General features: G+C 41.9%; 1 protein-coding gene across 1 annotated transcript in view; it reads right to left on the bottom strand.

Moving 5' to 3' along the window:
- Positions 1 to 11,292, bottom strand: part of LOC126183578 (5-aminolevulinate synthase, erythroid-specific, mitochondrial) — a 117,290-nt gene extending 105,998 nt beyond the window's left edge. The window contains exon 1 of the mRNA XM_049925675.1: positions 11,261 to 11,292. Within this exon, the coding sequence (XP_049781632.1) occupies positions 11,261 to 11,263 (3 nt within the window). The 5' untranslated portion in view covers positions 11,264 to 11,292. The remainder of the gene's footprint in view (positions 1 to 11,260) is intronic.
- Positions 11,293 to 13,960: the final 2,668 nt, after the last annotated feature.

Here is a 13,960-nt window from a genome sequence, read left to right as displayed (position 1 = left end):
ATCTGTTCGGCAACGCATAGTTTACACTAGTCTTGTCTTAGGGTATGCACAGTTGTCTTCCAGAATTAAAATAAATGAGCCAGTCCTTGTATGAAAACTCCGTATTGCAATCGAAATTTACATCTCTGTTGTTCGATTTAAGGCGGGGATGACAGTTATGAACAAAAAGAGGTTCTTTTCGAAGCACAGTTAACCATTCACGCGAGCTTCGAGTTGGTAACTTTTTTACTCTTCGGTAACATCAGAACTTCGATATCCGTGAGAGAAGACCGGTTTCCTTGCAGGAACTCACCCCCAGGAAGACCTTGACGGCAGAGCGCTGCAAAGATAAAACATGCGGCGAGATTTATCTGCGAAGACACGTCATCCGTCTCAGGGTGATTTGTCATAACGCGTCGGCATTATCAGCAGATGACCGCCGTTGGTGAACTCCCGCCTGTACATCTAGTCTGGACCACCGCCAGCCGTTTCACACCGCCGACACACACACGTGACTGCGCGCTTTACGTGCCAACCGTGCCTTATCGTAACCCTTCCACAGACTGGATGCCAATACAATCTTTTAGCGGCGCTATACACAAAAAAAAAAAAAAAAAAAAAAATTTCTAAGGTCATCAGTCCCCTAGAACTTAGAACTACTTAAACCTAACTAACCTAAGGACATCACACACATCCATGCCCGAGGCAGGATTCGAACCTGCGACCGTAGGGGTCACGCGGTTCCAGACTGTAGCGCCTTTAACCGCTTGGCCACACCGGCCGGCGCTATACACAAACTACGAGCTTATCGCAAGCAAATTAAAGAAGAAAATTAATCCTACAATGCAGAGTTCTTTTGCAATTGTGATGTACATATTTCATTAGCCTACAACATGATCAGTTCGTAAGTTAATGCCCATGTAAGTTACGCATCTCTGTATTGCTATGACCGCACTGGGAGTTGCTTCAAATATTCATACGGAAGTTTAATCTGTGATTATGTGTAGCCTGTCGTGGTGGCCGAGCGGTTCTAGGGGCTTCAGTCCGGAACCGCGCGACTACTAAGGTCGCAGGTTCGAATCCTGCCTCGGGCATGGATGTGTGTGATGTCCTTAGGTTAGTTAGGTTTAAGTAGTTCTGAGTTCTAGGAGACTGATGACTTCCGATGTTAAGTCCCATAGTGCTCAGCGCCATTTCAACCATTTGATTATGTGTATCGTTGTTATAACAATAATCGGATGAACTATTAGTCATCCGTTTAAACGAGCACAATGGTGACTACGGAGATGGTGTCGAACTGGTACCAGGTGGTCATGTGACCCTCCACCGCCAAATTACTTAATCGGCGCAGTAACACGGGCCGACGTGGAGACGAATTTGGTTGCTTGGTTTGGGGTATAAAGGGACCAAATTAGATGGTCATCAGTCACTTTTTCCTGAGGCAAACAAGGCGCAACGTTAGACAACACCAAAATTCAGTTTGAGAAAGTAAAAGGGGTTAAAAGGAATGGTGAACCACAAAGAAAGAGTATACGAAAGAAACGAACAGAAAGAGGGAAAACGTACGCCACAAAGAAAAGCAGAGGTAGGTATTAAAACCAGAGGGCAGAATAGAAAGATGATACGACACCCGTTGTAGTGTACCCTTTCAGAAGGAAAATATTTCAAAAATGGTTCAAATGGCTCTGAGCACTATGCGACTTAACTTCTGAGGTCATCAGTCGCCTAGAACTTAGAACTAATTAAACCTAACCAACCTAAAGACATCACACACATCCATGCCCGAGGCAGGATTCGAACCTGCGACCGGAGCGGTCGCTCGGCTCCAGACTGTAGCGCCTAGAACCGCATGGCCACTCTAGCCGGCGAAAATATTTCGAAAGCATAAAATCCTTTAGAAAGAGTGATTCATGTTTTCTCAGTAACACAGTTCCGTTGTTTCCGTAAACAATTTGGAGGAATAAATTCTCTCTCATATTTACTTTCACTCTTTATCCAGTTATCTTCACAAGAAGTTCCCTATTTTCAATGAAAACCTTACGTCTATCGGTATTCTGGCGCTTACGTGTTTTACAACACGTAATGAGGAACTTTTGCTGATCTTTTTATAGTTATTTAGTGTAATGTGTCGATTAAGAGGTTCTACAGGGTGTCCTGAACATATTTTGCCATTATTGAGTATTCATTTATTGGACCGTCTTTCATAATGAGGAAAAAAATTGCTGTCATTGCTCCACTTAACATACTCTTCCATTATAAAACTAAAAAACAGCTGTACATCGAAAGCGACAGGACCCTGCAATAGAAAATCTGCTGAGCTAGAAGTAAGTATCTTACTTTAAAGCCTACAGGAAAGCCTTTCTTAGGAAACGCCAAGATTTCGTGTGGAAAGATTATTTTTAGTTGCCCGTTTTCTACACTTTCGTACGATGTCAGAAAATGGTGATTAGTTTGCTCTGGCTGTGCAAGGTCGCCGGTATCTTTACCTGTGTCACGGCGCTACAATCGCTGTCCCATTGACCGTCAACTCCCACTAATCTACTTCATTGTAATTTTAAGCTCCTTTTTGACAGATCAACAGTCAGATATATTTGAGCAGGCCACTTACGAAAGCATCGTTCTACCAATACTGCACTACGGATTGATACCTTTAACAAGTCGGTTAACGGAAGAGATGCTGATCATTACAACTACAGCGGCGATTTCCGGCATGAGTTACTTTAGTCTGTGCTGGAACGTCGCAGATTTACTGCGTAGTTACCAATGGCATGTGGTACAAGACAGGAGATGCACATTGCGAAGAACAATTCTCAAACTTTCCGAGCTTCCAAAAATAGTCAAGAAAACTATTATTTCCTCCAAGTTACACCTCTGCTAATAACAGAGAGGGTAGAATTAAAGAAAGTATGTTACATACAAAGGGTATCCGACAATCCTTTTCCGTCCTTAGCATCCGGTTATGGAACAGGAGGGTGAATAATGATTCTTATACGGTATGTTGCCTCTACCACACGTCCTACGGTGGCTTGTAGGGTGTAGATTTAGATTCAGGCTTTCAGCGTCTGTACTCGAGTACTTCTGAGAGGCGGGTGTGTGAGGTATGCAACAAATTTTAAATTTCGCTCTTTGGTAATAGGCTACAGAAGGATATGACGGAAGGAAGGATGGAAGGAATGTGTCAGTTCATTAGAGACGGCAAAAGTCTTTGAAGTCTTTTTGACTTTTCCCTATCACCTACCTGTGCGCAGACTGCGTGGTTTAAAATTCTAGCCATTCAACCATGTGACGATGAGTGAGAAGATGCGGTATTGTTTCTCAAAGACGATCCCGGCGTCTTTTGGATGATGATGATGATGATGATGATGATGATGATTGGTTTGTGGTGCGCTCAACTGCTCGGTCATCAGCGCCCGTACGAAGTCCAAATTTTTCCACAGTCCAGTTTTTTTCCCTAGTCCAATCTAGCCACTGTCACGAATGATGAGTATTAGATGATGAGGACAACACGAACACCCAGTCCCCGGGCAGAGAAAATCGGCAACCCTGTCGGGAATCGAACCCGAGACCCTGTGATCCAGACGTAGCAACGTTAGCCATTAGACCACGAGCTGCGTGACATATATATAACTTGTGGTCATGTTGCTTTGCGATGCAAGCAGGCTATGTGCCGGCTCTAAGTTACAGCTTTCTCGCACCTCCATCACCAACAATAAAAACATTACGTTAGCCTCTACAAGCAATTATCGCTGTTCCCTACTCTGTCAAATGACCCACATGACCATTGTAAATGAGGGCTGCCAATTTAGAGAGTGAAAAATAATCTCCTCAGGTTCAGTGACTGAATAACACTAACGATTGTTCCATCCAGTATCGCATTTTCTTCTTTTTCTGAGGCATCTCCGTGTCAAGGGTTAGCGGTCACTGCGTCCAGTCGAGTTTCAGGGACTGTTGTTGTGAACAGACTATTTGATATAAACCATAAGCAGTTATTCACATTTCGTAACCACGACGTTGTTAGTTTCGAAAACTTTTCACTTTGTTACCGGTGCATAATGGCCTGTAGTACGTTACAATTAACTCTTTCTATTGTATAGCCAAAATATTGTAATTATCTGCTATTGACTGAGTAGCTAAGTACTGATTTTGTCAGTTATTTTCATAATACCGATACTTTTCATTCGCTGCGTCTTTGATTTTTTGAAAATCTCTTTGAAGACGCCGTTTAAAAAAACTTACTTTCGTTATAACCGCCGTTGGTATTACGATCTATGCTTCCACTTCATACAGAACATTAATAAAGAAGCAGCAACTCGTTAAAGATACAGTCTGATATCAGAATTTTTCATATTAAATGAAGAACCTACAACAAGCGCTTTTTTTAAAAATTTTATGGCTTAGATTTTGGGAGTTGACCACAGCGCAACATAAGAAGAAATATTTGGTAAGGCTTACAGTTTGGAGCAAGATTTCAACTGGGTGTCATTTCAGAGATTTCCATGTCAACGTCACTGCTCATTTATTCAGCATATTGTCACCAGGATGAATGGAATCCGTTTCAGTCGCCACTATATTTACCACTCCGTATATAAACATATAGAGATACTGCATGCTTGTTTACTAAACTTCATCGAACTGAAAGACCTGAATCAAAACAAGGCCCCCGGAGTAGACAACATTCCATTGGAACTACTGACGGGCTTGGGAGAGCCAGTCCTGACAAAACTCTACCATCTGGTGAGCAAGATGTATGAAACAGGCGAAATACCCTCAGACTTCAAGAAGAATATAATAATTCCAATCCAAAGAAAGCAGGTGTTGACAGATGTGAAAATTACCGAACAATCAGTTTAATAAGCCACAGCTGCAAAATACTAACACGTATGCTTTACAGACGAATGGAAAAACTAGTAGAAGCCGACCTCGGGGAAGATCAGTTTGGATTCCGTAGAAATACTGGAACACGGGAGCAATACTGACCTTACGACTTATCTTAGAAGAAAGATTAAGGAAAGGCAAACCTACGTTTCTAGCATTTGTAGACTTAGAGAAAGCTTTTGACAATGTTGACTGGAATACCCTCTTTCAAATTCTAAAGGTGGCAGGGGTAAAATACAGGGAGCGAAAGGCTAATTACAATTTGTACAGAAACCAGATGGCAGTTATAAGAGTCGAGGGACATGAAAGGGAAGCAGTGGTTGGGAAGGGAGTAAGACAGGGTTGTAGCCTCTCCCCGATGTTATTCAATCTGTATATTGAGCAAGCAGTAAAGGAAACAAAAGAAAAATTCGGAGTAGGTATTAAAATCCATGGAGAAGAAATAAAAACCTTGAGGTTTGCCGATGACATTGTAATTCTGTCAGAGACAGCAAAGGACCTGGAAGAGCAGTTGAACGGAATGGACAGTGTCTTGAAAGGAGGATATAAGATGAACATCAACAAAAGCAAAACGAGGATAATGGAATGTAGTCGAAATAAGTCAGGTGATGCTGAGGGAATTAGATTAGGAAATGAGACACTTAAAGTAGCATAGGAGTTTTGCTATTTGGGGAGCATAATAACTGATGATGGTCGAAGTAGAGAGGATATAAAATGTAGACTGGCAATGGCAAGGAAAGCGTTTCTGAAGAAGAGAAATTTGTTAACATCGAGTATAGATTTAAGTGTCAGGAAGTCATTTCTGAAAGTATTTGTATGGAGTGTAGCCATGTATGGAAGTGAAACATGGACGGTAAATAGTTTGGACAAGAAGAGAATAGAAGCTTTTGAAATGTGGTGCTACAGAAGAATGCTGAAGATTAGATGGGTAGATCACATCACTAATGAGGAAGTATTGAATAGGATTGGGGAGAAGAGAAGTTTGTGGCACAACTTGACCAGAAGAAGGGATCGGTTGGTAGGACATGTTCTGAGGCATCAAGGGATCACCAATTTAGTATTGGAGGGCAGCGTGGAGGGTAAAAATCGTAGGGGGAGACCAAGAGATGAATACACTAAGCAGATTCAGAAGGATGTAGGTTGCAGCAGGTACTGGGAGATGAAGAAGCTTGCACAGGATAGAGTAGCATGGAGAGCTGCATCAAACCAGTCTCAGGACTGAAGACCACAACAACAACATCGAACTGTAGATGTTCCAAAACATACTCGTAAACATAAGGACTTAAGCAGTCTGGCGATTTAGCTTAAAACACATCCGCAGGCTCGGTGTTAAACTATCAGCACCAGTGAACCACATGTTAATGTTTACACTTTCCCACAGTTCGCCTTTGACAGTGGTACTCAACGTGCATCACTAGATCTGCCAGTTGAACAAATTGTCAACACTTGTATAGATCCTCCACGATTGAGAGTTTCAAGTGATTCGATAATCTCAAGCAGTCTAGCATTAGATCTCTGAAATACTGAAGTAAGTGGCTCTGATGAGTGGCAGTATGAAGGGTTCTTGAGTGAATTAAGCAGTGACAGCAGTCAGTGGCTATCGGAGGAATGCTACTCAAGTCAATTCGTTGATGCTGGAGACGAATAAATTCACGTAATTACCGAACTACCACAGACACTGTTAAGTGACATAAATGAAACAGCGTGATACCACATATATCTTCTCTAAGGAACACGCACCTGCAAAAAATATCTCCATGTTTCTTTCATAGTATATTGATATGGCATGAGGATATTACTGAAGAGATTGACAGCGAAATTATGAAATCAAGAAACAAACCAAAGTAGTGTGAGGTGTAGACGGGAGGTCCGTATTCTTTCATGTTATGAGCAAAGAACAATGACAAACGTCATCTGGATAACATGCTTAAAACTTTAAGTACACTCACTTTTGTGGTTTTTCTGTTTTAAAGATGCAGTACTCTGCACGCAATGTGTGTCAGTAGATCTAAATCGTAAACCGTGAGTCCTTAAGTGAGAAGATTATGCCTACTTTTTAATGACGATGGGTGGTTTGGCTAATACGATACGCCTTGCACAACATCGATGAACTGTACGGCAAAATTCGACAAACTGACTGACTAGAGAAACACGTCGCAGACACTCCAGAAAAATTGCAAATTAAGAATAAAATTAAATAAAAAGAAGACAGTTGTACGGTATCTCCAAAGAGAATTATGGATAAGTACTTTATCGAAATAAGAGGTTCCAGTGTTCAGGTGGAACGTATATGATAGCTGGAACTCTAATTTACTTTTCGAAAATACCACTTCCTTTTATTCATATGACGTACCGATCTGTCCCACATCACAACTTGAGATAGCTTCTAATACGAATGAATCTTCCTGCAAATTCTGCGACTATGTTTTATGCTTACGAGCTACCACTAACTCCAAATCGATGAACTTTATTATAATATACTACAGAATTTTGAGTTATTGCGTCTGAGGTAGACTGAAGTTCTTGTCTAATGTTAGGAAGAAGGAAGGAGGCCTAAAGTTTAATATGTTGTGGACATAGATATCACTATACACGGATCACTCGCTAGCTTAGTTGTACAAGAGCAGCGGAGGAAGATACCAGTGCATTTTTGAAAATACTGTCCCAGCATTCGTCTGAAATTTTTTAGGGAACCGAAGAAAATCTTTATGGCCGCACAGAGATATGAACTTATTTGTTCCCGAATACAAGTCTACCTCAGTTACATTTAACAACAGTGACATGGTGTCTTAATAAGATTACAGCGTTCGAGCACGTGAAACCCTTCATCCGACATCTGTCTTGTTCTGTTACCAGGCCCTTGCAACAATGAGAGAACAGGACGGCCCTTGAAATGGTTTCTCTCTTGGTACATCAGCAGTATGAAATGTATATAAAAGTAGTTACTGGCCATTATTTTCGCTATTGGGGAGAAGAATTTATAGATATTTGTCTGGATAAGTGTCTGAACTACAGTTATATCCTTATTACTCACGCCAGATATTCATCGAAATACATCGATTATATTTATTACGAGGAATTGAATAAAAAGTACCCAATCATTTCAAATTAGTTATCAGGTTTTATTATTGAGTTTCTCTCTGTAAAATGTTCTCTCTCAGGACTAAGGCGTCGCGAACGTCAGATATCGGATTTAACAATCTTGCTTTTCGTGGAAGAACATCGGTACTATATCGTCCTAGGATTACAAGGAGTGAATATACATGTTAATGATTCTGTTAATCCGCTATGGAACCAAACAGCGTTTTAAGGTAGTTCTCGTTGCAACTATTGTTGTCCATGTGCTCCAAAGGTAACATGTGCGTGATACTGCACTGACAGTGAATATAAAACAGTAGGAATTTAACTTACTGCATTTGCTGTTCGTTGTTAAACAGTCTATGATAATGTACCGTATTAATCGCTGTTCTGTTGAAAATCTGCTGCGCATTTTATCACTAAGGTCCTATTCTGTCGTTAACCTGATAGGTAAGTATAACTCACTTGGCTGCGTTAGAATATACCGACGAATTTTAATAACTTTTCTAAAAAAAAAAGTTACTGTCGAAATATATGGCTCCTTCGTTTCGTATTCTGACAAAAGGAAAAGCCATCAGTTGTAGAATTTCAGCGATATGTATGCTTCAGTTGTCACTATCATTAGTTTTGGTCTCGTAGCGCAATTTCTCATGGCCCCTTGAACATTTCACTCGCCAGGTGCCATTAAATAGCTTTGTATTTGTTGATGACTCACTCTACATAACCCTTTCTCTCTTTCGAAATCGGAGATGTCGATATTTTCTGTTTGTTCAAGGCCGTCAGACGTAACGTAGCGAACAAGTCGATGATAGCTAGCTCATTGTGGGTGTAAAATATGCAGGAACCCATTTGATAATGAGGAGTCTGCGATCGAACCCGGTAATGGCGAAAATTAATTGAAATGAGCAATTAAAACTAAGTGACTACTGATGATTTTTCACTGTTCTTCGTCCTTCACTCACTGCGTGTCTTACACTGGCCTTCTGTTATAGATTTTTCGGTTACTCTAACATTAAAGGCCGCATACTTACGTTACGCCAGTAAGAATTATCTTCATTTACGTAGATAGTGAGGATAAATTATATGTAAGAATACCGTAATGATTCTTGCGCATACGCCGCCTACATATGTAACTACAATATATTTAAAATGTAATCCATGACTTGTATATAATGAATGAGACTACACAACGAGTAAAAATCCATTCTCGTATATTTGCAGTCAAAAGAATTTTTTTTACTGCATTATACAGGGTTTTCTCTAACAATTGTTTTCCATTCGCGGTAGATGGCGTTAAACTCGATAGTTATCAAGTGTGCCTCTTTTCGTAATTAAGAACCAATGCGTTTGATTATAAATTTCATTTTGCGATGTAAATTTAAACCTTTTTGTGTTAAAGGTTGATAGTTATGTTCGAAATTTGCTTCAGTGTTGCAAATCTGATTGCGCAGTTCAAATAATATGGCCAGACATTAACATTTCTAGCAATCAAGCTACTTGTATGGTAATGTAGTTTTCTGTTGGTTGTAGTGAGTTCTGAAACCACCTGAACGCTTAATTTCGGTGGCCGCCCTCGAACCCCGCCATCAGGGTGACTGATTTCGGTGTGTGTTTCCACTTCGCACTTGCATCGCTGCTACCGGCGGAATACAATCCACAACCTTTGTAATAATATAAAATGTCCTTGCAGTGATAGTGGCCGACGCACCTGCCGTGGATGCTCACCGAAAACAAGCACCCCAATGGTGAGAGAAAAGAGGACTCACTGAAACCTAACACCACAATGCTGAGAGGCAAGGGAACTCATCGATATTACGCATCTAGAAGGGAACAGGAAACTGTTAAATCCCTGTCGTTGTTCGTGGGCCCTGCTACACACACTTTCTAACTAAACATTGACGGCTAACCATTCTGTACCGTAAAATCAAATTTGCCACAGTAAAATAAATTTCGAAAATAAAGTATCACCCATCAGAACACAAAGGTTTACATTTACATCCTAAATGGTATGTGGAATCAAATCCGTCTGTTCTTAATTGCAGTAACAGGCACACTTGATATTTTTCGATTACAGCTCCATCTATCACGAATGGAATCCAATTTTTTAAGTAAACCGTGCGCATTTTTTGGCGTAGAATCCGAATATGCAATGAAAATTGGGGGCTTCAATGTGAAAATACGAAGTTGACCCCGCTCACGCAGGTGGGGTGGTTACAAGATGACCAGTTTTAGCGCAAACTGATGTACCCTTCACGAATATTAACTTTCCACCCAGAACATTTTCTCGTACGATGCGTTGTTCAAATGGTTCAAATGGCTCTGAGCACTATGGGACTTAACATCTGAGGTCATCAGTCCGCTAGAACTTAGCACTACTTAAACCTAACTAACCTAAGGACATCTCACACATCCACGCCCGAGGTAGGATTCGAACCTGCGACCGTAGCTGTCGCGCGGTTCCAGACTCAAGCGCCTACAACCGCTCGGCCACTCCGGCTGGTGATGCGTTGTTATCGAGATATTTCATAGTCTCAGGTTAAAACAGACACCCTGGATAACACAGAGCTGTAGCGTTTCTGTGAGGCACTGTAGTCAGTATAGTCGTATCCACCTGAAGTAGGGTCAAGTGTTTTCTCTGGTACAGGTTATCACCGAGCGAGGTGGGCAGTGGTTAGCACACTGGGCTCCCATTCGGGAGGACGACGGTTCAATCCCGCGTCCGGCCAACCTGGTTTAGGTTTTCCGTGATTTCCCTAAATCGCTCCAGGCAAATGCCGGGATGGTTCATTTGAAAGGGCACGGCCGAATTCCTTCCCCGTCCTTCCCTAATCTGATGAGACCGATGACCTCGTAGTTTGGTCTCCTCCCCCAAAACAACCCAATCCAATAGATAATCCGAAGGTGGTCGGAGTACGAACTAAAACATTGTTACAGTAAAGAAACAACACAGCTCCGTATAATGTAATGCAGTTTCGAAAATTCCTGAAACCTGTCTAACATCACCTACAGAAAATCGTTAGTCTTATTTTTTTTAAGTCGTATAAAGTGACTTAACAGAAAAAATATATGATTAATGCGTGAATGAAGTCTACATAACAAGCAATTGGTTTAAACGCGAATTGAGTTATTTTACAAGAAGCAGGCTAAACAATCGTGGGTTAAGATATTCTAACAATCAACTGCAGATGTCGGACCACAGGCGACAATACGCTACGACGCGTTCGTCCATGTCCGTGAAACACTGTATAACGGCGAAAGCGTGGGGGCTGTGATGCAGCGTTCACCACGATGTATTGTAACGAGTGAGCGAAACGTGAGGAAGACGTACCATGGTGGCGGCGGCGGCGGCCCAAGCTTCTGCGCGGAATGCTGCTTGCGGACTGCGCCGCGCTGCCGCCTGCGGCCGCTATACGTGCAGCCTTGCCCCCTCCACGCGGGCCGCCTTCCACGTTTCGAAGAAAGTCCAGCAGTTCCTCACGTGCTGTGTCATCGCCGCCGCCGCTGCCGCCGCCTTGCCTCGAGACACGCGGGGAAGCACTCGGCCTGACCCGTTTAGCTACATCACGTGCGCATTGTCACTTTCAGTCTCCCAGATCTCTTCCCTCCGAACATACACTCTAACAAGGGGAGGCCACGACGCACGGAACGCGGATTTACTGCAAACTTCGTACAATCGTAGTACTCCATGAGGACAACAAAATGTGTAAGCAGTAGCGCGTACTTCTCAAGCGTTATTGCGAAAATCACAAGGTAATTTATACAGGGTGTTACAAAAAGGTACGGCCAAACTTTCAGGAAACATTCCTCACGTACAAATAAAGAAAAGATGTTATGTGGACATGTGTCGGGAAACGCTTAATTTCCATGTTAGAGCTCATTTTAGTTTCTTCAGTATGTACTGTACTTCCTCGATTCACCGCCAGTTGGCCCAATTGAAGGAAGGTAATGTTGACTTCGGTGCTTGTGTTGACATGCGACTCATTGCTCTACATCAATCACGTCATCAAAACAGATTTTCTGTGAACGTGTGGGCAGGCATTGTTGGTGATTTCTTGATTGGACCCCATGTTCTTCCACCTACGCTCAATGGAGCACGTTATCATGATTTCATACGGGATACTCTACCTGTGCTGCTAGAACATGTGCCTTTACAAGTACGACACAACATGTGGTTCATGAACGATGGAGCTCCTGCACATTTCAGTCGAAGTGTTCGTACGCTTCTCAACAACAGATTCGGTGACCGATGGATTGGCAGAGGCGGACAAATTCTATGGCCTCCACGTTCTCCTGACCTCAACCCTCTTCACTTTCATTTATGGGGGCATTTGAAAGCTCTTGTCTACGCAACCCTGGTACCAAATGTAGAGACTCTTCGTGCTCGTATTGTGGACGGCTGTGATACAATACGCCATTCTCCAGGGCTGCATCAGCGCATCAGGGATTCCATACGACGGAGGGTGGATGTATGTATCCTCGCTAACGGAGGACATTTTGAACATTTCCTGTAACAAAGTGTTTGAAGTGACGCTGGTACGTTCTGTTGCTGTGTGTTTCCATTGCATGATTAATGTGATTTGAACAGAAGTAATAAAATGAGCTCTAACATGGGAAGTAAGCGTTTCCGGACACATGTCCACATAACATTTTCTTTCTTTGTGTGAGGAATGTTTCCTGAAAGTTTGGCCGTACCTTTTTGTAACACCCTGTATATGTATCTGTGCGTGGCCATTTTAACCATGAAGCGGCCGCAGCCGAGTGGTGCCGGCACGGTAGCTCAGCGTGTTCGGTCAGAGCGCTAGGTACCCTTTATAATAAAAAAAAAAAAACTGAGCGAACGGATCATCGACAAACTGAATGGGTGTCATTGGACGACAGCCCTGAACAAATTCAACGAACAATAGAGAGCAAAAGAATTTTTTTTTTAACTGTTTGGCGTTCAAGCCGCTGGATCGAGTTGCGTTCATCAGTTTTTTTTATTATTTTCAACACAGTCATTTTCTTTATTGTTTATATTACAACTGATATAATGGGGAAAGTACGTGTAATCGGATGGAATTTTATTAAATTTACAATGTTATTTGGCAGTCTATTTTTATTATCACAAATGATGTAATATTCATAACTATCGACTAGTAAACGACCAAATGCATGAAGTAATACTAAAAATGTATGCTTGCCCGTGATTTGAGAAATCCCTTATACCTGGAAGGAGTCCGAAACGACTTGTTACCTCCAAGTTTTGACCGGCACAGACGGCTTTCGAAAGATGTACAATTAATCGTCGCTTTCGACATTACAAGTTGCAGGACGGTATTTTTCGTAAAAACATGGAAAACAAAGTTAAACGGCACCAGCTCCATTGAATAAATGCTATGTTTCCGCATACGCAAGGTCTTTTGACGTTTTCTGTGGAAAAACAAACCTCGTTAAAATTTTCAAAAACCTCTCTTTCAGACGATAGTTTGGAAGCAAACTAGGCATAACGCAGTATTTCCTTAAAAATCGGCGCTGATAATTGGTTATGCAGTATCGAGTGTATTTTAATAGCGTCTTAAAAAAACATTTTTTTTTTTACATTGTTTGCTGAATTTGTTCAGGGCGGACGTCCGATGACACCCGTTCAGTTTGTTCGTTCATCTGTTCGCTCAGTTTTTTAATTAGAAAGGGAAGCTAATGCTCTGAACGAACACTTTTTTTTAATTTTTCATTTTGTTCGCTTTAGTTCGTTGCATCTGCTCGGGGTGGACGTCGTAAAACAGCTATTTACGTTCGTTGTCGATCTTTTAACTCAGTTTTTTTTTATTACAGAGGGCAAGTTACCCTCTGACTAAACACGCTGAGCTACCGTGCCGTCACCACTCGGCTGCAGTCGCATCATGGTTAAAATGGCCACCCACAGATACATATTCGACGACCGAAATTATCTTGCGATTTTCTCAGTAACGCTTGAGACGTACGCGCTACTGCTTACACATTTTCTTTTCCTCATGGAGTACTACGAGTGTACGAAGTTTACAGTAAGTCC

Source organism: Schistocerca cancellata, chromosome 4, assembly GCF_023864275.1.
Source record: "Schistocerca cancellata isolate TAMUIC-IGC-003103 chromosome 4, iqSchCanc2.1, whole genome shotgun sequence".
NCBI lineage: Eukaryota > Metazoa > Arthropoda > Insecta > Orthoptera > Acrididae > Schistocerca > Schistocerca cancellata.
Note: the sequence above shows the minus strand (reverse complement) of the source record. Positions and strands in the feature narration are given on the sequence as shown.